Below are 23,626 nucleotides of genomic sequence, written 5' to 3'. Positions count from 1 at the left end.
ATTTGTTGCTGGACCATTTCCATAAACCCTGGGAAAACTTCTGGTTGACCTATTTCATAGGTTTCCTCCAACCTGTCAGTGAGGTCATGATTTGACTTACCTGCTTTTTCATCAAACTTATGATATTCCTGGGCTTCCTGCTCATTGATTGTATGATCAAAGGTAAGGGTGGATTCCTCTACCTTACAGGTACCTTCTTCAAGATTAAAAGGAAATACTGAACTAATGGTGAACAATCCTTCAGGAGAAGAATAAAATGTTTGTTCAACCAATTGTTCTTCTGTTAGATACGATTCAGGTATTAGGCCAATAATTACATTCTGAAACCCAAACGTATAATAATCTGAATCTAATACCATACCAATGATAGTGTCTTTAGACAAATGGACTTCATTTGGCATACCATTATTCACAATTATTTGGGTTTTAAAGGTTTGTAAATTCACCATGGGGTATGATTTACTGAAATACCTAATTGTTGCATTCTGTTTGATAGGCATATCAATGCATCACAATTCTTTAATTTTTGGCCTTTTGATACCTGAATGGGTAACAGGAAATTACTAGTACCTGGAGGGATTATTATATCTCGTGGCACTAATACACTAACTGCATAAGGCAGTATCTGGGATGACTTGAGTGCTTCATGTTCATCCATAAAACCATCAGGATTCCCTTTTAATCTTGTCCACAATGTGGAATTCACTATATCCACATGGATGGCAAAACTATGTAAAAGATCGTTGCTAATGTACATGGAATATCTAGGTTCATCAAGCACCAGGAATAAATGAGTAGCTGATTTTCCTGCAATAGAAATGGTTAATATACATTTTGCAATTATATTATGATCATCAGAATCATTATCCAAGTCATGTATCCAATTATCCTGTGGATTTGGATATCGAATCATTTTAGAATTGGCCACTTGATTTAGTAGATCCCTACTAATATAACAATTTTCATGGCGCAAATCCAATTTAGCCCTCTTAGTTCTTCCTAAGTCATTCACCTGTGGGAAGAACATCTTATCACCCACCTTTTCCATTCCCACTAGGAATTGTTTGTGACCATTAAACCCAGTAGGGTCAGTAGTTTCTGGGTGTAGGTGGATTGTAAGAACGTCCCCTTCCAAACAGACATCTTTTACTTGTTCAGGAGACACACATATGGTGTTATCTTCCTGTTCACCTATAGTGGAATTTGGAGTGGTTTGCAGGAAAGAGACATCAGGGACTTGGCTATTTCGGAAATGTACCTCAATGGAATCCGGCCTTTCCTCTATCACATGGCAGTTACGCCTATTGTGATAGGATTGTGATTGGTCATAATTAATGGGCATCCTCACTTGAGACCATATCACCTTATTAACAAAATCAATAACTGGACTTAATCTTTTCAGGAAATCGATGCCAATAATTTATCTATCAATGGGCATATCCACGATCAATGTAGGATGGCTAATTACTTTGTTTCCTACTTTAAAATCCAGCCAAGCTTTACCTAAAACCTTGAGGGCATTGCCTGAGACACTTACCAGGTTAGCATTAAAACTTTTTAACTTATACCTGTTAGAAGATACATCCTGCAATTGTTGGAAGTACTTTAAAGATAATAAAGTTGCTTGGCTACCTGTATTTATCAAGGCTACTATTGGTGGGAAATTATCAAATAATTCAACTTTCATATAATATCTATTTTCTATTTCCTGTATGGAACAAAGATATTTGGAATGATTATTGAAATTGTTTTCCTGCTTGGCAATTATACTTGTCCTCGATTCCTCCTCCTTCCTTTTATTAGCAGGATCGTATATCTTCATCTATGCAGCTGAAGACTTTGTGTGCTGTAAGACAGAACAAACAGGTTTCCCCTCTCCCTTGCCATGTGGCTTTGTAAGGGTTAAATTCCTTTTAAAGGGAAAGACAATTATGTTAGATTGCTCCACTTTACATACATTTAAGTCATTAACCTCTGCAACATTTGACATACTTACCTGCTTCTCCCCCTTTATATTTGGGGAGGACTCTCTACAGGAGGGGTTACCCCTAAAAAAGGATTTTTAGGGTTAGTAGTGATGGTTTTAGACAATTCCTCCATCCGCTGCATCAGCATACCAAACTGATCTTGGATTTGATCCATTCAATCATATAGGCTACTTCTCTTTCTCACATAATCTTTGGGAGATTGATTTTAGGACCGATATGATTGTGACCTCTCAGAACCGTCTGACTCAGAAGCACTTTGAGTCCTTTCTGGCCTACGTTGATATCTCCTATAATAATTATTTTGATATCTTTGAAAAGGAGGAACCCGTCTATTTCTAAACTCCTTCTGGTGGTTTGGGATCTTTTCAGCAACATTTGGACCCTTATTCCAATCTGGCCTAGGCTGAATTTTATTTGGCTGGGAAGGTCTAGGAGTTTTCAACACTTCAGCATAACTTCTTTTAGGGCTCTCAAATTTTCCCTGATCTCTTTTTATGTGAGTTTCTGCTATTTCCTCACTCGCTCTTTTAAATTTTCTATCAGGAGACTCATCACAATTTTGTATTGCAGCATACAGAGTTGTACTCTCGGTGAGTAACCAATCCAGAGTTTTTCTGGGATGGTAATCCCTGGCCAAAATAAATTTTATTTTATTGGGCAAAGTGTCATAAAATAACTGGATGAATTCACTACCTTCAAAATGGGGATCTTTTCGGACAAACTATAGGCATTTTTTAGGACTGACAAAAATTCCCTGGGACTTTGATTAGGTCTACATTTCAGGGTAAATAAGGCCCTCCTTGCAGCAGTAGTGGACTTATAGGGACCAAATTCAGTTTTTATTTCTGCGACCACATCTGACCAAGAATCCCTACCCATATCTCTAAGGCCTCATGCACACAAACGTTTTTTTTCAAGGTCCGCAAAAACGGGGTCCGTAGGTCCGTGATTCGTGACCGTTTTTTCGTCTGTGGGTCTTCCTTGTTTTTTGGAGGATCCACGGACATGATAAATGAAAAAAAAAGTCTAAGTCAAGTTTGCCATTGAAATGATAGGAAAAAACGGACACGGATCACGGACACGGATCACGGACGCGGATGACAATCTTGTGTGCATCCGTGATTTTCACGGACCCATTGACTTGAATGGGTCCGTGAACCGTTGGCCGTGAAAAAAATAGGGCAAGTTTCCGATTTTTCCACGGACCCATTGAAAGTCAATGGGTCCGCGAAAAAAAACGGAAAACGGCACAACGGCCACGGGTGCACACAACGGTCGTGTGCATGAGGCCTAAGGGAATTAAAGAAATACCGGTGTTTTGGTTCGAATACCCAGGTAATAAATTCAAGTTTCTGTATGTCCTGTTCTAAATGTAAAGTTTTCATGGCCTCCTCATATATTTCCAAATGACTTATTATGGAGGGTGATCCCTTTTTAGCAAATTGACCCACAGTTTCCTTGAGAAACTTGATCACTTTAGTAGTGTCTATCATGGGTTGATAAGATCTCTGTACTGAACTTTTAGAGGACCTAGGAGGTGAAATCGGTTTTAATTTAGGAAGAGAATGTTCTCTCAGAGACATTAGCTCTTCTCCATTAAAGGGGTTGTCATATTTACTTTCTGCATCTGATTCCCCCCTGGAATATTTTACCTTCACTCTATCAGAATCCTTAGGCTGTCTGAATTAAAAAGGGTCAAGATCCCTGTTATCTAACTCTGTTTGTAAATTTCTATTGTCCTTATACAACTTTTTACATTCCTCATCTAGATCCACCATAGACAATTGACATTTAGACAGTTCATTAGTAGCTTGACTTAATTTCCATTCCAGAGTTCTTATTACCTCTTGCTGTTGATTGTCTCTGTCATTATATTCTGATAATTTAGCAGACCATTGTGCTAATTCACCAGAAACCGTGGCCGCCTTAATTTCCATTTCAGATAGGTCTTTTCTATTTATCAATTTCATATGCCTGTTCAACATTTTTATATTTTGCTTGTTCTAATTGCTTTGCCATTTCAACAACTACAGGTCCTTCTAAAAAAATTAGCATATTGTGATAAAGTTCATTATTTTCTGTAATGTAATGATAAACATTAGACTTTCATATATTTTAGATTCATTACACACCAACTGAAGTAGTTCAAGCCTTTTATTGTTTTAATATTGATGATTTTGGCATACAGCTCATGAAAACCCAAATTTACTATCTCAAAAAATTAGCATATTTCATCCGACCAATAAAAGAAAAGTGTTTTTAATACAAAAAAAGTCAACCTTCAAATAATTATGTTCAGTTATGCACTCAATACTTGGTCGGGAATCCTTTTGCAGAAATGACTGCTTCAATGCGGCGTGGCATGGAGGCAATCAGCCTGTGGCACTGCTGAGGTGTTATGGAGGCCCAGGATGCTTCGATAGCGGCCTTAAGCTCATCCAGAGTGTTGGGTCTGGCGTCTCTCAACTTTCTCTTCCCAATATCCCACAGATTCTCTATGGGGTTCAGGTCAGGAGAGTTGGCAGGCCAATTGAGCACAGTAATACCATGGTCAGTAAACCATTTACCAGTGGTTTTGGCACCTGAGCAGGTGCCAGGTCGTGCTGAAAAATGAAATCTTCATCTCCATAAAGCTTTTCAGCAGATGGAAGCATGAAGTGCTCCAAAATCTCCTGCTAGCTAGCTGCATTGACCCTGCCCTTGATAAAACACAGTGGACCAACACCAGCAGCTGACATGGCACCCCAGACCATCACTGACTGTGGGTACTTGACACTGGACTTCAGGCATTTTGGCATTTCCCTCTCCCCAGTCTTCCTCCAGACTCTGGCACCTTGATTTCCGAATGACATGCAAAATTTGCTTTCATCCGAAAAAAGTACAGGTCAGGCGCTTCTGCCGCTGTTTCTGGTTCAAAAGTGGCTTGACCTGGGGAATGCGGCACCTGTAGCCCATTTCCTGCACACGCCTGTACACGGTGGCTCTGGATGTTTCTACTCCAGACTCAGTCCACTGCTTCCGCAGGTCCCCCAAGGTCTGGAATCGGTTCTTCTCCACAATCTTCCCCAGGGTCCGGTCACCTCTTTTCGTTGTGCAGCGTTTTCTGCCACACTTTTTCCTTCCCACAGACTTCCCACTGAGGTGCCTTGATACAGCACTCTGGGAACAGCCTATTCCTTCAGAAATTTATTTCTGTGTCTTACCCTCTTGCTTGAGGGTGTCAATGATGGCCTTCTGGACAGCAGTCAGGTCGGCAGTCTTACCCATGATTGCGGTTTTGAGTAATGAACCAGGCTGGGAGTTTTTAAAAGCCTCAGGAATCTTTTGCAGGTGTTTAGAGTTAATTAGTTGATTCAGATGATTAGGGTAATAGCTCGTTTAGAGAACCTTTTCATGATATGCTAATTTTTTGAGATAGGAATTTTGGGTTTTCATGAGCTGTATGCCAAAATCATCAATATTAAAACAATAAAAGGCTTGAACTACTTCAGTTGGTGTGTAATGAATCTAAAATATATGAAAGTCTAATGTTTATCAGTACATTACAGAAAATAATGAACTTTATCACAATATGCTAATTTTTTGAGAAGGACCTGTAAATATACAAATTCAGGCCAAGATTGAAGGATTAAGGAATCCTTATCTTTCTTACGTGCCCCCCCTATCCATCAATAATATGTAGTCATTTAGAAGAAAAAAGAATTACAAATAATGTCTGTAGAAAATAATTTACAACAATATTTATGTTCCAGACACTTTGATGAACTAAAATCATGATTTAAAGGTAATGGGAAAGAAAAACGCATCAAATTCAGAAAAAACGCATTGAAATCGCATATGCGTTTTTTGAAAGAGAAAAAAAAAAAACTTTTTTTTTTTTTTTTTTGCTATATATGTTTGTTTTTTTTTTTTTGTCAAATAGGCTTTTTGAGAAAGAATCCCAATGGAGGAGGGACAACCCTTCCACGCAAGGCTTGGGAAAACTGCCTTGAGTGCATATATATTTATTGTTTTAAATGGACTTTATTTTTTAAATGTATTGTACAAGTAAATGATGATAATAGCAAATATGGGAGGAATGAGAACCCACATTATTATAAGTATTATAAGCAATATATATCAGAATAAGACCCATTGAAACCAGAATGAAAATACTGGAATGGAATTCAAAAATTCCAGACCACCTTTTGAAAATATAATTCCAAATCCAGTTCGGATCTTTTGAAGAACCATCATCGGGTATAAATTACCTCGATTTAAGGAATGGGGGTATGCCACTGAGGAAGGGGAAGCGTCTCCCCGAAACGCGTCTGGCGTCAAGCAAACTTGGATGAATACCCCACTTTCCGATTCTACCTAGTGCACTACAAACAAAAGAAATTCATCTATCCTAAAAGACTGCAACACGCCATCCAATAGCGCCGGCAAAAGAAAGGTCTGTGATCCTCACTTTGGACTGGATTCTAACATCACCTGTGAGAGACACGTGGGACGTGAGTAGCTCCATAGCCGGGACGCCGGCAGATTCAACGGAGTAAGAGCTCCACAGTAAGTCCCTTTTTTGACCGACGGCGCGGGTGAAGGTAAGCCCACAGTAGTGGGTATTATACTAAGAAGCATCATATCAAATGAACTGCTGGTTATTCAAGTAATGATTTCTGCTACAATCAAGCCAAACAAACAGTAGATTGCAACAGTCAGCAGCAGGAAAACTGACATTATTCAACCAGTTTGTAGCAGCCTTTTGATACAGACGGTTTAACCAATTGTGTCCAAACACAAGTGAACAACAAAAATCTAGACATTCACAGATCCCAAACAGTGTGACATTTCTTTTTAATTGTTTATAGGATTATATACTTTATATCTGATGTATAATTATATCTGATGTACTTTGCTATTATATGGATTTTTTAGCTGAGTGAATGCTGTTTGCACCAACCTACCTCTGCAAACCAGATAGAACTATCGCACCTGGGACTGGACAAGTCTGGATGCGAATGATAGAGAGGGTTTCATTTGGAGCCATCAGCACCCATTCAACACTGCTTTTTGTTTCATTTTATTTTTTAATATATTATTGATCAAAATTTAGTTTTAACATTTTATTGTAATTTTATTGCACACAATTCCATGATATATGCCCAATAAACTGTCCTATATTTCCATATAAGAGTGACCATTCCATCTTCTTTTTACTATATACTTCAATCTTTGAGGGGTGACTCAAATTTTGGTTTGGAGCACCTATCCTGAGAGAGTAGAGGTGAGCGGATCCCTTTTTTTGAATTTACTACCAATTTAATTCACCCACCTGAGATCAAGCTCCCTCTGCCCTCAATATGGATATATGGAATTATATGGAGACAAAGCAACTCAAGGCAGAAACCTATAGCTTTGAGGACTTGGAAGGAGGGAATCCTGGCAGTTTAGAAGAAAGTACAATAGTAGAATCTTTCAGAGAATTGGAGGATCTTCTACATAAAAAATTATGACAAATCTGGGAAATACGTTCCCTACGGTTGTATTTAAGCCATGATAAAGTCCCCAAGGGCCTACAATTGAATAAAATTCCAGCCCAGGATTTATTAAGTGAGGGTTTTAAAAAAGAATGGGAGGACCTATTACACTCACAATCTAGAGCCCTGATGGAGCTTATTATTAAAAGGAGGACTACAATTCTGGATGACCTGACAGACAAAATAATGAAATTAAAAATAAAGTTAGATAAGTTCCCAAAGGACCAGACATATGAAATGTGGCAGGAAAGGCTACATAAAAGTCTGGATAAAATGGAGCAAGAAATTATAGCTAAAAAAAACTAAAAAATATAAACATACGACTAAAAAAGATGAGAAGAGATCTAATAGGGAGGAATATATAAGAGAAAATTCCCAACCTAAACATAGCGAACAGAAAGAACCAAGGAGGTATAATATACCGATACAGAACAGATTTGAGACCTTGGCAGATAATTCTTTTTTAGATCAGACTCCCCCTCACCATTCCCCACGGTTAAAACAAAGACAGCCCCAATCAGCAGATCGCAGGAGGACAACACCCCACATGCACAGAGCACCTTACAATCTGAGACACAGAGCACCAGAGGAACAGAGGAATCAAACACGTCCAAAAGTAGATCTAGGGAGACACGAGATTTGGACAATAGATCCTCAGAACAATCACAATTTAGGGAACACACGAGAAACACATCACAGAGAAAATTACCAACAAAGAGGAATACACGAAGATCACAGAGGAAGAGGGGAACACAGAAATCACCATTAAATGTAATGGATAACATCATTAATCTGAGTGGAATAAATCTCACCCCCACTCAGATCACACTTTTAAACAAAGGGTTAAAGTTTGCACCATCGTCTTCTTTGAATAAATTTGACACTTACATAGGCATCCAAAAGTTTATTCGAAGAATTTGCCTAAAAAAATACTTTATTAAAAATCCACCCACTATGGAACACCAGACACAGGATTCATATATCCACACACAGTTAAGGAGCAAATCAAAAAAATTCCCTAGAGCAGAGATTGGTCCAGAAATGGCCACATTTCAAAAAAGTGTGGAGGCGGATTTGGAGAAAATAAAAATAAAGAATAGTTATAAAAACAATTTGACAAGGGGAGAGATTAAAGCTATAAGGGAACTACAGAAAAATGAAAAAATAGTCATTCGTCCTGCGGACAAAGGAGGGGCAATAGTGATTTGGGGGGAAGACCAATATAATAAGGAATGTCATAGACAGCTGGCAGATCAAACCACGTACATTCCCTTAAAAAAGGACCCCACTGAAGAGTTTAAACGGGCTCTTTCCCAATTCTGTGAAAAAGGACTACAACAGAAGATCCTAACACAACAAGAGTATAATTTTATTCTGGATATACCGGGCAGACTACCCATTTTTTATTGCCTTCCAAAAGTCCACAAAAGTACAGTGGACCCACCGGGCCGTCCCATCATTTCGGCATTGGATCCCTAACAGTAAATCTGTCGCAGTATATAGATACTCTGCTCCAACCAGAGGTAAAGAAGATAAAATCATATATACGTGACACAACAGAGATTGTGGGCGTTTTGGAGGGCCTGGACGTTCAGGACCATTGGATAATGGGTACCCTGGACGTCCAGTCCCTCTATACTATCATCGACCACGACCAGGGCATTGCAGCCCTGAGGGATCAATTGTCCGAAAATAAATTATGGAATGAAAACCAAATAGAATATATTTTGGAGGGGGTGAATCATATCTTATATCATAATTATTTTCTCTTCTCTGATCAATTCTATCTACAGAGGAGAGGAACCGCCATGGGTACCAGGTTTGCCCCCAGCTATGCCAATTTGTTTTTGGCGCAATGGGAATCAAACAACATCGATCTGACCCTGGGGGCAGACCTGGTCCTGTGGCGGCGATATATAGACAATATCATTTTTATTTGGGGAGGAACATCAGAGGGTCTCGATAATTTTGTCAGTAAGATCAATGACAATAAAAACAACTTGAAATTCACATCCAATTTTGGAGGCGACAAAGTTGAATTTCTTGACATCGAGATCACACGAAAAAATGATAGATATTTATGTAACACCTTCCATAAACCTACGGCCAGGAATGGATATATCCTGTTTTCAAGCTGTCATCTGCCTCATTGGCTGTCAAATGTCCCTTTCGGGCAGTTCCGCCGACTTAAGCGTAACTGCACGGAAGATGACATATTTGAGGAAGAAGCCAAGGATATGAGTAGCCAATTTAAAGAAAAAGACTACCCAGATGCAATTATTAGAGAAGCCCTTGAAAAAGTAAAGGAGTTGGATCGGAAAACCTTTTTCGTACCTACACAAAAGCCAGAACGAGAAAGTAACACAGACTTTAGGATTATTTTGCCCTATAACACTCAGGCAAAACAAGTGGAATCCATTATAAAATCCCACTGGCACCATCTACATAGGGATAAAACTATAGGAACGTTTCTGCCCCCAATCCCCAAAATCACATATTCAAGGGCTCCGAACTTAGGAATTCAAATAGCTCCCTCAGTAAAAGAAAAAATGAAAAAAGGTCCAACATTAAATTGGCTTCAACCAAAAGGTTTTTTTAGATGTGGGAGATGTTCAGGCTGTAGGAAAACCAAGTTCCCAAGGAAAACAACAACAGCCACCTCCACACAAAATTCACATACCATGACCATCAAACATTTTCTCACATGTGACTCCTCCAATGTGATCTACCTGATCCAGTGCCCATGTCTGAGACAATACATTGGGAGAACCAAACGTACCTTGAAGGTTAGAATAGCGGAACACCTAAACAACATCATTAAAGGATACGAAAAACATTCGCTGTCTAAGCACTTCAAGGACGTACATCATCAAGACCCTAAGGGTCTCTCATTCATGGCGCTGGAAAAGGTGGAGAAACATTGGCGAGGAGGTAACCAGATCGAGAGGTTATCAAGAGCGGAATCCAGAAAAATATATGAATTTGGTAGCCTCCTACCAAAAGGCCTAAATGCAGAATTAGAAATTTTTGGGTTCATCTAACACTGGGTGGTCCGTTTGGGTGTCGATGGAGAGTTGCATGTCAGGCTGTTTTTCCCAGCACTGCAACTCTCCCTCTACCCCAAACGTGCCCCCCCTATCCATCAATAATATGTAGTCATTTAGAAGAAAAAAGAATTACAAATAATGTCTGTAGAAAATAATTTACAACAATATTTATGTTCCAGACACTTTGATGAACTAAAATCATGATTTAAAGGTAATGGGAAAGAAAAACGCATCAAATTCAGAAAAAACGCATTGAAATCGCATATGCGTTTTTTAAAAGAGAAAAAAAAACATTTTTTTTTTTTTTTGCTATATATGTTTTTTTTTTTTTTTTTTTTGTCAAATAGGCTTTTTGAGAAAGAATCCCAATGGAGGAGGGACAACCCTTCCACGCAAGGCTTGGGAAAACTGCCTTGAGTGCATATATATTTATTGTTTTAAATGGACTTTATTTTTTAAATGTATTGTACAAGTAAATGATGATAATAGCAAATATGGGAGGAATGAGAACCCACATTATTATAAGTATTATAAGCAATATATATCAGAATAAGACCCATTGAAACCAGAATGAAAATACTGGAATGGAATTCAAAAATTCCAGACCACCTTTTGAAAATATAATTCCAAATCCAGTTCGGATCTTTTGAAGAACCATCATCGGGTATAAATTACCTCGATTTAAGGAATGGGGGTATGCCACTGAGGAAGGGGAAGCGTCTCCCCGAAACGCGTCTGGCGTCAAGCAAACTTGGATGAATACCCCACTTTCCGATTCTACCTAGTGCACTACAAACAAAAGAAATTCATCTATCCTAAAAGACTGCAACACGCCATCCAATAGCGCCGGCAAAAGAAAGGTCTGTGATCCTCACTTTGGACTGGATTCTAACATCACCTGTGAGAGACACGTGGGACGTGAGTAGCTCCATAGCCGGGACGCCGGCAGATTCAACGGAGTAAGAGCTCCACAGTAAGTCCCTTTTTTGACCGACGGCGCGGGTGAAGGTAAGCCCACAGTAGTGGGTATTATACTAAGAAGCATCATATCAAATGAACTGCTGGTTATTCAAGTAATGATTTCTGCTACAATCAAGCCAAACAAACAGTAGATTGCAACAGTCAGCAGCAGGAAAACTGACATTATTCAACCAGTTTGTAGCAGCCTTTTGATACAGACGGTTTAACCAATTGTGTCCAAACACAAGTGAACAACAAAAATCTAGACATTCACAGATCCCAAACAGTGTGACATTTCTTTTTAATTGTTTATAGGATTATATACTTTATATCTGATGTATAATTATATCTGATGTACTTTGCTATTATATGGATTTTTTAGCTGAGTGAATGCTGTTTGCACCAACCTACCTCTGCAAACCAGATAGAACTATCGCACCTGGGACTGGACAAGTCTGGATGCGAATGATAGAGAGGGGTTTCATTTGGAGCCATCAGCACCCATTCAACACTGCTTTTTGTTTCATTTTATTTTTTAATATATTATTGATCAAAATTTAGTTTTAACATTTTATTGTAATTTTATTGCACACAATTCCATGATATATGCCCAATAAAGTGTCCTATATTTCCATATAAGAGTGACCATTCCATCTTCTTTTTACTATATACTTCAATCTTTGAGGGGTGACTCAAATTTTGGTTTGGAGCACCTATCCTGAGAGAGTAGAGGTGAGCGGATCCCTTTTTTTGAATTTACTTATCTTTCTTATGTTTAGCTTGGGAAATGTGACAGAGATAATCAGCAAACCGGGATTTATCAGACCAGACATTATCTGCATATTCTACAGCTCTCTTTTCCAATTCAACCCTCCAATCCTTTAACTCTCTCTTAAAATCCAACCTGTCATGCATATGACACATCACAATATGTTCAATTAATTCTTGAGTCTTTCTTTCATGCATATCAGTCTTTACCACTGCAGCAGCAGCCTGCATGCCTTGGCTAGCCTCGCTATTGTTCTCAGACATATATTTACTTGTTGCACTACAAGTACCACAATAACTGTATCAAATATATATTTTGCACCCCAAAAATTTTGTTTTGATTACAAGCAGATCTCGGTGGGACCTCCAGATTAATGTCGGAATATTTATGCTGTCTCCGATTAGTCTATATTATTTATGGGAATAAATTAAAGTCTGTAATGAAGGAGATTCTAATTTATTATCATAAATATCAAGCTAAAACAAGCTCGTGATCTGCGTTGAATTGAAGCCAGTTACAGACAAAATATATATGTAATTTATTAATACAATTTATAGTGCAAAATAATATATATAATAAAATTGGTGATAATAAAATTCAATCAATGATATGAAAAATAGTGAGAAAGTCAAAAATAATTGAGAATATATATATATATATATATATATATGTATATATATATATATATATATATATATACACACAATTATGCCTTCTTATAATGATACCCCTCAATTATATTTAAAATCGATTTAATACTTGAATTCTCTCAGCCGACAAATGTCTGATTAGACCAAAATCTGGTTTATCTTTTAGCTATACATACATATATATATATATATACCAACCATACCGGTCTAGAACTGAATTCAATTCCTTGGAGATAATACCGTGTTTTCGCAAGTATATTATCAATCTCTCTGTATTGGATTAATTTTCAGGATGATGCTGCAGGTACACCCCAATCTTATTCCAAAACAGATACTATACACAAGGAATGGTTAACTGAATATATATAGATATGTATTATATTAATTAATTATCCTATAAAATATAGGTAAGGTTATACTATACCAAAATGTCAGCTAGCAGAAATCAGTTTCAATGGTTCTAAGATGGCTGCCTCCAATGACTGAAAAGGTGGTCAGGGCTGTATCTGGTCTTTTCCCTTGATGATCGTCCCTTTCAGGATGGTCTTTTGAAGATGGTCAGAGAGACCTAGAGAGCTCTCTAGAGATCGATCTCTTCTGTCAGCCCATACCATCCTTTTATCCTATCTTAGAAAGGGCTTGGCCAAGTTTTATCATTAACTAGTGACCTCACTTTATAATCAATAGAACCTCCCTAGATCTTTATATTACCCTAACACTAGATGGCACTAGTACTCCATATGAAAGTCGAAGCACTCACTTATTTTTTATTCATTCACTAGAAATAATTTTTAACTAAGGTTTCAGCCAAAACCTTGAGGAGATCTTGAATAGACAATGACTTTTGTATTTAGTCAAACAAGGTGTTTGACTAAATTAATCCTTAAATCTTTTGACCAGACCTAATTAAATCAAGATACACATGACCATTCTTAAGTCATTGTTTTGGGGAAAAGACAGGGTTTGTTTATGATCACCTGTGTCCACATTTCTCCATTCAAGAAAACCTCAAGGAAAGAAATAATTAACTTGTGTGTTACACTGAGAGAGATTCTAAAAATGACAGAGGAATTTGTACCTCGTTTCTAATCTTAAAACTGAATATAGCTATAAGGACCATACTCTTATATATACTATATATTCAGCACACATATTAAAATTGATAATATAAAATCAATCTACTCATACATTGATTAATATAAAACCACAAAGAAAGATTAGAGTCTTTCTATTCACTGAAAATCATCAAAACTCAGCACATTACTAATGAATTGTCTTATCTATGCAATTACTTTTTATTAGACCTTGGGACATCTCCTTCTCACAAAAACAGACTTGGGTAAACCCTTTGGTACATATCGTAAATCTTAGGTTAATAATTTCAGAGTTAAAACCCTGAACTCACCCTGCACTTTTAAAATAAGACAAAATGGTTGTCCCTTAGGCTCATGTCCATGCATCTTATATAGGCCTTATACTTATGGACTTTATTTATACCCAATAGTTCTGACAATCAATAGTTCTGACAATTCAATGCCGGGAACCGTTGGGAGGCTTCTGTAAAAGAAAGAACAGAGTGACTGAAGTTTAACAGATCAAGAATCCAAATACATCCCTGTGATGCTAGAGTAGTATATATCCTGGGCCGTCTGCCCCCCCCCCCCCCCCCAAAACCCCGGGTGACCCAAAAAGGGTTAAAAGAAAGTATGTGTACCATCTAGTTTACTGAATTTTCTTACTTTATGCCAGGCTTGAATTGAATAGTAGTCCACTGAACAGAAAATCTCTTATGTTAGAAGGAAGCGTAGCTTTCGGTAAATGCAGGAGTGCCAAAAGGGAGATGTGAGGGAAAAATAGTTTTTCCATATCTATATTAGAAAAATGGGTTTTACCTCGCATCCAGTCAATAACATATCGGAAGTAGGCAGCCAGGTTATATAGTGTAATGTCGGGGAAGTTGAGACCCCCTAATATTCCAGGTTGCTGTAGTTTATAAAGGCTAATACGACTCCTCCATGAGGAGCTTCAAATTAATCGCCTAAAAGTTCTCTGAAGAAGTTTAGTGTCCGATGAGTGGAGCAGTAGGGGTAGAGTTTGAATTAGAGTAGTTTAGGGAAGGCCACCATTTTAAGGAGGTGACTTCGGACAGAGAAGGACAATGTAAAATGTTGCTAAAAATACCAAGATTAAACCAGGCACTCAATATGGAGTAATTGATCAAACTATTTAATAAGGGATAGTTCCCACAATAACAATAAAATATACCGATATAATAAAATAATGTAAAATACCATAAAATCACATAAATTCACATAAGAGAAACACTGATCAGTAGCAGCAATGTGAGTCATATAATTTGAGGCAGCGATCTAGGAGGCTTGGATTTGAAAAACCGCAACCCTTATTTCAGTCTGGGAAAAATCGTAATTCCATATATTGTGAAAAGTCTTATAAACATTTGCTGGTCTTAAATCGATAGTCACAAAGTGTAGCTGTGCACCAAGGTGGCGTCCCACCTGCTTGAGCAACTATGTTGCTTTGTTTTACCTGGCCGGTATATCCTTACCTATGTCCGGACCTAGGGAGATGCGCTGTGGGCATGATGTCAGTATACCAGTCTGAGATGGGAGATGCCAGCAAGGTGAAGGTCTATGGACCAGGGTTAACGACTGGATGTACATATGAGATGTCAGATGTTGTGGTGGACACGAGAGAAGCTGGTCAGTAATTCAGCTATGGTGCTACCTTTGGAGGTGTCAAATGAGGTCTCCTTAGAAGCTCTATAATGCTTTGTATTCTTGTAATTGCCTTCAGGTTAGGGTGGACTCTCATTAGCGGTCTTAGGACCCAGCAAAGTTTATATTCAAACTGAAGATTTGGATGATGGTATCTGCCAGGTGTCTTACTGTCCAACCGAGCCAGGAATTTACATTGTATCCATCAAATTTGCAGATGAGCATGTTCCAGGTAAGACTGGCCCAGCAATTTGCACTCCAACTTATAACATAAAACTATGGTGTGTCTTCAACAGTGCAATGGTCAAATCACTATGAATGGTTGTCCCATCTGTGAGTGAAAAGTTGAGGCATCATAGACTTCCTTGGCATTTTTTGGAGTATTGCCAATTGAGCAATAGACTGAAATAGGTTGTCCAACCTATCATAGTGTCAACCACCAGGACCACCACCATTCAGGACACTGAAGGCCTGTGTCTATCCTAGCCTCTGTTCCTGGTACTGCAGCTCATCCAGTTTACTGGAATGGGACAAGATGTAGTATCAGGAGCAGCCACGTGCAATTTTCTTTTAATTGTGGTGAATGCTGGGGGTCCCAAAGGTCCAACCCTCCGATCACACATACATAGCCTATTTCAAGGATAGGCCAATGAATGTCAAGAGAATTTAGTCTTAGTGGCATTTATTATGTCACCTTTTTATCTATGGAGATCAGAACAGGTAACAGGAGAATGAGATTGTGTGCACTTTTTGAATTCTTGGTTCCTTTCGTATGGTTTTGTGGCACAAATAGCTACAAACACAGTTTTGTGAGCGGATATCCAGGTGACATCGTGCCCACAGCGCATCTCCCTAGGTCCAGACATAGGATAAGGATATACCGGCCAGGTAAAACAAAGCAACATAGTTGCTCAAGCAAGTGGGACGCCACCTTGGTGCACAGTTGCACTTTGTGACTATCGATTTAAGACCAGCAAATGTTTATAAGACTTTTCACAATATATGGAATTACGATTTTTCCCAGACTGAAATAAGGGTTGCGGTTTTTCAAATCTAAGCCGCATCGATCGCTGCCTCAAATTATGTGACTCACATTGCTGCTACTGATCAGTGTTTCTCTTATGTGAATTTATGTGATTTTATGGTATTTTACATTATTTTATTATATCGGTATATTTTATTGTTATTGTGGGAACTATCCCTTATTAAATAGTTTGATAAATTACTCCATATTGAGTGCCTGGTTTAATCTTGGTATATTTTGCAATCTTTCTCTGTGACTGGGTGGGTCATATAAACCAAGAGCACCTTAAATCCATTACCCAGCTGTAGTGATCCACAGACACCTTGTTCCAATGCAAAATGTTGCCAGGATTGAATTAAAGAAATGACTGAAACAATAAGAGGACGGAAGTTCAGCCTATACACCTGGGCTGGGTTGGCTGCCAATTTAGCCCCTAGGTAGGTAATGGATTCGGGATGCCATTGAAATGGGAAGGGAGTACCCCAATGGTTTCTGGCTGTGTGAAAAATAGGAAGCGCTTCTGATTTATGAAAATTGACCTTAAATCCGGAGATGTCGCCAAAAGCGGCTATAAAGAACATTTTCTCTGGGATAGCCTGACATGGGTTTGAGATGAATAATAATAGGTCATCAGCAAAGGCTAGTAGTTTAGTTTCAAATGGTCCGGTATGAATACCATGGAATGAAGGGAGAGATTGTAAGACACTAATTAAAGGATCTAGGGCTAAATTAAATAACAGCAGGGATAATGGGCACCCCTGTCTTGTTCCCCTACCCACTTCAAACGAGGAGGAGCAAATAGAGTTAACCCATATTGTAGAGCGGGGATTATGGTACATCATCTGGACAGCAGTACAGAACATGGGGCCAAAGTGTTGTAGCCGAAGAATTTCCTGAAGATATCTCCAAGATACTCAATCGAAAGCCTTGTCAGCATCTAGACTTAATAGGATATTCTTAGTTTGTCGATGTACTCTGCTTGAGGATATCGCCCCAATCGCTGTTTGGATATTGTAAGTAAAAGATCTCCCTAACCTAAAACCTGTTTGTGAAGGGTGTATGATCTCTGAGCTAATTGTTTGGAGTCTGTTTGCCAATATTTTGAAAAGCAAATTTCTTAAGACTTAAGATATTTTTTTGAACTTAGGAAATTATTATTCAAGTTCTTTGTATTTCAAAGTTCTTCACATGGACAGTAAATTAGGGTTGTTTTTCCCACTTTGCTAACCTTTGTTGGCTTTCTGGCCCTCAGGTATCGCTTTCATTCCAAGAGAAGTAGGAGAACATTTGGTTAGCATCAAGAAAAATGGTCACCATGTTCCCAACAGTACTATATCCATCATGGTATACCAGTCTAAGATAGGAGATGCCAGCAAGGTGAAGGTCTATGGACCAGGGTTAACGACTGGATGTACATATGAGATGTCAGATGTTGTGGTGGACACGAGAGAAGCTGGTCAGTAATTCAGCTATGGTTCTACCTTTGGAGGTGTCAAATGAGGTCTCCTTAGAAGCTCCATAACGCTTTGTATTCTTGTAATTGCCTTCAGGTTATGGTGGACTCTCATTAGCTGTCGAAGGACCCAGCAAAGTTGATATTCAAACTGAAGATTTGGATGATGATACCTGCCAGGTGTCTTACTGTCCAACCGAGCCAGGAATTTACATTGTATCCATCAAATTTGCAGATGAGCATGTCCCAGGTAAGACTGGCCCAGCAATTTGCACTCCAACTTATAACGTAAAACTATGGTGTGTCTTCAACAGTGCAATGGTCAAATCACTATGAATGGTTGTCCCATCTGTGAGTGAAAAGTTGAGGCATCATAGACTTCCTTGGCATTTTTTGGAGTATTGCCAATTGAGCAATATACTGAAATAGGTTGTCCAACCTATCATGGTGTCAACCACCAGGACCACCACCATTCAGGACACTGAAGGCCTGTGTCTATCCTAGCCTCTGTTCCTGGTACTGCAGCTCATCCGATTTACTGGAATGGGACGAGATGTAGTATCAGGAGCAGCCACATGCAATTTTCTTTTAATTGTGCTGAATGCTGGGGGTCCCAAAGGTCCAACCCTCCGATCACACATACATAGCCTATTTCAAGGATAGGCCAATGAATGTCAAGAGAATTTAGTCTTAGTGGCATTTATTATGTCACCTTTTTATCTATGGAGATCAGAGCAGGTAACAGGAGAATAAGATTGTGTGCACTTTTTGAATTGTTGCTTCCTTTCGTATGATTTTAGGAAGCCCCTACACGGCCAAAGTAACTGGAGAAGGAAGGGTGAAGGAGAGCATTACACGGCGCATAAAGGCTCCTTCTGTTGCTACGGTGGGGGGCATTTGTGAGCTTAATTTAAAAATTCCAGGTGAGATTATATTTTTAATATGCAGGGTCTCATTTTTACATGTACCAAATGCTTTCAGCGATATCATTTACTGCATAACAAGTGAAAACTCAAGAAACAATATGGCCTCAGCTGTGCCTCTGAAAAGTGTAGTACACTGCGGCATACAGGATTCCTCAGCATGCCAATCATTTGTGATGTCATGTTATCATGAACAGGGATGTCTCCCCAGGGCTATGGAGCTGTGGTCCGGGGCAGACAGGACTTCACGTGCCTCCATACAACCTCTGTCATGTGCATGAGGGCTAATACTGCAGGCTTAGGCTACTTTCACACTAGCGTTTTTGCTGGATCGGCAGGGTTCAGCAAAAACGCTTCAGTTACTGATCATACAACCGTTTGCATCTGTCATGAACGGATCCATTGTACTATCTTTAACATAGCAAAGACGGATCCGTCATGAAGTCCATTGAAAATCTATGGAGGACGGATCCGTTTTCTATTGTGGGGGTCATGCTGGATCCGTCTTGCTCCTCATCCCATGACAGAAAGCAAACATGTTGCGGTTTGCTCTCCGGTATGGGAACACAACTCAATGGAACGGAATGCATTTTGAGGCATTCCCATCTGTTCAGTTCAGTTTTGTCCCCATTGACAATGAATGGGGACAAAAATGAAGCTTTTTTTTTTTTTCCAGTTTTGAGCCCCTATAACGGATCTCAATACTGGAAAACTAAAACGCTAGTGTGAAGTAGCCTTAAATGGGGGCACACGACATGCAGAGCATAGTGTCAGTCAGTAAGTAGGGCCACCCACAGGAGCATAGAAAGAGCAGAGTTTTAAATTAATAAATTACCAGATTTGATTAATTATTTTCCCTTAAAGGGGTTATCCCATGAATAATGTAGAAAATTAATATCATAAATAGTATAGTATAAGACCGTGTTGTTGTTTTTTTTAACAAAGCTAAAACCAGTTCTGTTCCGCTCATGGATCCAGAGATGTCACCATTCATTGCTACAATTGTTCTGCTAGATTTATTTCAAGCTGTCAGTTTAGGCTATTTTCACACTACTGACAGGATGGGTCCGACAGGCTGTTCACCCTGTCGGATCCGTCCTGCTGCTATTTCGCCGGACAGCCACTCTGTCCCCATTGGGGACGGGGGTGGAGCTCCGGCACAGCATGGCAGTTCGCGGTGAGAGGTGAGACATGCAGTACTTTTAGTCCGGCGGCCTTTCGCCGTGCACTGCCGTGCAGCGCTGGGGCTCCGTCCCCATTATAGTCAATGGGGACGGAGCGGCAGTCCGGCGGCACGGAGAAATAGCGGCAGGACGAATACGACAGGGTGAACAGCCTGTCGGATCCGTCCTGCCGCTAGTGTGAAAATAGCCTTGGGGGGGTGTCCTTTTTGCTGCAGCTGGTGGCAGTTGACCCCCACCCCCCACCCCCCCCCCCCCCCCCCAGCTGGTAATACCCAGCTGGACCTTCACTGCAAACTGCTAGTAATTAATTTATAGCTTCTAGAAGAAATAATAAAGGGATGGCCCAACATAGAGGCATAAGAATAGATGTTCCAGAATTATTACATGGGGAATGCAATGTCAGGATTGGTGACATCAGTTTGCTCAGCTCCTCTGACACACTGCCTGCAGATTGTACTGCACTTTCATGGTGACAGTTACCCTTTAAGTAGTTAAGTAAATTTTTTGAAAATGTATATATTTTTTACTTGTTTTTATAGCTGTCTGCGCTCATTGATAACCTCTGTATAAATTTGCTGTGTATACTATTTTCTTGTAATCTGTCCTGTACTTTCATAGTTTCTTGGTTCCTATTGGCTTTATCACGAGAGGCTCTTTCACAAACTTTGCCTTTTGCGCCACCTTCTGGACAGAAGCAGATTCTTCCGTATACTCCCGCTACTCCTCTGAAAAGGGCGGCTAAGGGTACTTTCACACTTGCATTTTTCTTTTCCGGCACAGGGGCTCTATACCTGAAAAGAACTGATCAGGCATATCCCCATGCATTCTGAATGGAGAGTAATCTGTTCAGTTTGCATCAGGATATCTTCAGTTCATTCGTTTTGACTGATCAGGCAAAAGATAAAACCGTAGCATGCTACAGTTTTATCTCCGGCGAAAAAAACTGAAGACTTGATCCGGCATTTTTTCCCATAGGAATGTATTATTTAGAATACCGGAATGCCGGATCTGGCCTTCCGGGCTGCGCATGCGCAGACCGAAAAAAAGGTGAAAAAAAATAAATGCTGGATCCGTTTTGCCGGATGACACCGGAAAGACGGATCCGGCATTTCAATGCATTTTTTTCGACTGATCACGCATTTTTTCGACTGATCAGGATCCTGATCAGTCTTAGGGCTCTTTCACACTTGCGCTTTTCTTTTCCGGCATAGAGTTCCGTCGTCGGGGCTCTATGCCGGAAAAATCCTGATCAGGATTATCCCCATGCATTCTGAATGGAGAGAAATCCTTTCAGGATGCATCAGGATGTCTTCAGTTCAGGACCGGAACGTTTTTTGGCCGGAGAAAATACCGCAGCATGCTGCGTTTTTTTGGTCCAGTCAAAAATCCTGAACACTTGCCGCATCGACGGATCCGGAATAATAACCCATTGAAATGTATTATTCCGGATCCGTCCTAACATATTCAGTTGTTACGACGCAACGACGGATCCGGAAGTTGCGTCTGCGCCTGCTCCAGGAAGTAGGAAGGGCTTGGCTGGCGCGGAAACTTCCACTAGACAGCCCGCGCGGGGTATGAAAGAAGCTCCTGGAGGTGAGTATTGTGTGTGTTTGTCCCTGGCACATTTTATTAGTTGTAAAACAAACTAGAGATTTTCTGATAAGAAATCATTTACATACCGGATCCGCTCATCAGTACATGACGGATCCGCTGTTTCGATGGACTTGACGATGGATTTGGCCCCATACCGGATACGTACGACGGATCCGGAAAAAAAACGTTGATCTTACCAAAAAAGCCGGAAAGACGCATCCGGAAAGAAAAAATGATGCGTTCTTACGCGTTTTTCCAGATCCAGCGTGTCATTCCGGCAAATGGAGTACATGACGGATCCGGACAACGCAAGTGTGAAAGAGCCCTTACTAATGCCATCAGTTGGCATACATTTTGCCTGATCTGGCAGGCAGTTCCGGCGACGGAACTGCTTGCCGGATCTCTCTGCCGCAAGTGTGAAAGTACCCTAAGGCGTTAGGTATGGAGGAGGGTGTGTGTATAACATTGAGCATGTGTAAGAAACCAGCCGGACACTGCATGCAAACATTTTTGGGAATCTGATTGATATCCTTATTATCCTGAAAATTATTTTTTAAAACATTACAGTCATTGCTTAATCCCAATAAGCTGGTTTTGCTCGTGTCCTAAATGCTTCTATATTCATGGCACCAAGGTTCACTTAGCTGATTCTCGAATGACAAACCTTCATTCAGTTTCTTCTGAACATTCTTCCCCATACATGAGCATATGATGAAATATTTCCAAAATTGCAAAATCATAACTGACCATGTGGAGAAATCCTTAGTGTAGTCCTTGGTCCTTGTTACCTCTGGAAAGTATGTTCTAGCAATACTAGGGGCAAACATTCAGCTGGTAAAAAATGACCATGTATGGGTGACCAAAGTCTGCATCGGGAAATCCTCTCGATGTATACCCCCAATGGATCCACAAAATGCAGTGTTACAGTAGGCACATACTCATATATACAGTATACACATAAATATAAATAAAATTATAAATATATCCTCTTCGTCCTTAAGGAGCACAGATATATATGTGCTGCCATTGGACTCTAGGAAAGCAAAATTACAGGAAGGCCAAATTTTCTCTTTCCTCTTTGTCCTCAGGCAGCACATATATACCATTCTATGCTGCCTTTGGACTCAAGAAAAACAAAATTACTGGTAAAACATATAATTACATTAAATACATATATATTGTAGTTTATCACATTGCACATATTTACCTTTCTGGTAAACCTGTCACATCCCAGCAATGGAGAGAAGCGATGGCGCTCAGAGCTGTTATTTCTCTTTGAGCTGCTCTCTGCAGACTGCTTCCCACTCCCTCCTTTCTGTCAGTAATGATTAAAGCTGCTATCTGGATCAAGTTACAATAGCCAGGAGAAGCTCCAGCTGTTGTAACTTTCTGCAATGGGGACAAAAGAGGGAGGGTGAAGGCAGGACTTCCAGAGACCCACATCCTGCCACCGCTTCTAAATGCCCCAGGTGGTCCCCACCTCGCTAAATCCCTGCTGGAAATCATGCAATAATGACACTGCAGTGCATCCCCAGGTTGTCTAGGGATTCGGTTAGATGTCTGATAAAGGGTCTGCTTTTTCTCAGGAACACGGCCACTTTTGAAAAATGGCAGCCCTTCAACAACTGTGGTGGTGTTTCTGAGAAAACTTAAGACTTTTTTTTATTAATCTGGAACTACCCTTTAAGGTTCTCGTACATTGATAGTAATAAGAACCTAACCCATCCTCATTCAGCCTTTAAAGCTGAGTCACTGAAGCACGAGGCATGCTGGCTGCACTC

At 39.8% G+C, this 23,626-nt stretch overlaps 1 protein-coding gene across 1 annotated transcript in view; it reads left to right on the top strand.

The window, feature by feature from the left end:
* LOC122943041 (filamin-B-like) overlaps positions 1 to 23,626 on the top strand; it is a 258,267-nt gene that overhangs the window by 178,192 nt on the left and 56,449 nt on the right. Inside the window, exons 25-27 of the mRNA XM_044300431.1 lie at positions 17,945 to 18,148; positions 18,243 to 18,395; positions 18,946 to 19,068. Coding sequence (XP_044156366.1) covers positions 17,945 to 18,148; positions 18,243 to 18,395; positions 18,946 to 19,068 — 480 coding nt within the window. The remainder of the gene's footprint in view (positions 1 to 17,944; positions 18,149 to 18,242; positions 18,396 to 18,945; positions 19,069 to 23,626) is intronic.

Source organism: Bufo gargarizans, chromosome 7 (assembly GCF_014858855.1).
Source record: "Bufo gargarizans isolate SCDJY-AF-19 chromosome 7, ASM1485885v1, whole genome shotgun sequence".
In the NCBI taxonomy this organism is placed as follows: domain Eukaryota; kingdom Metazoa; phylum Chordata; class Amphibia; order Anura; family Bufonidae; genus Bufo; species Bufo gargarizans.
Note: the sequence above shows the minus strand (reverse complement) of the source record. Positions and strands in the feature narration are given on the sequence as shown.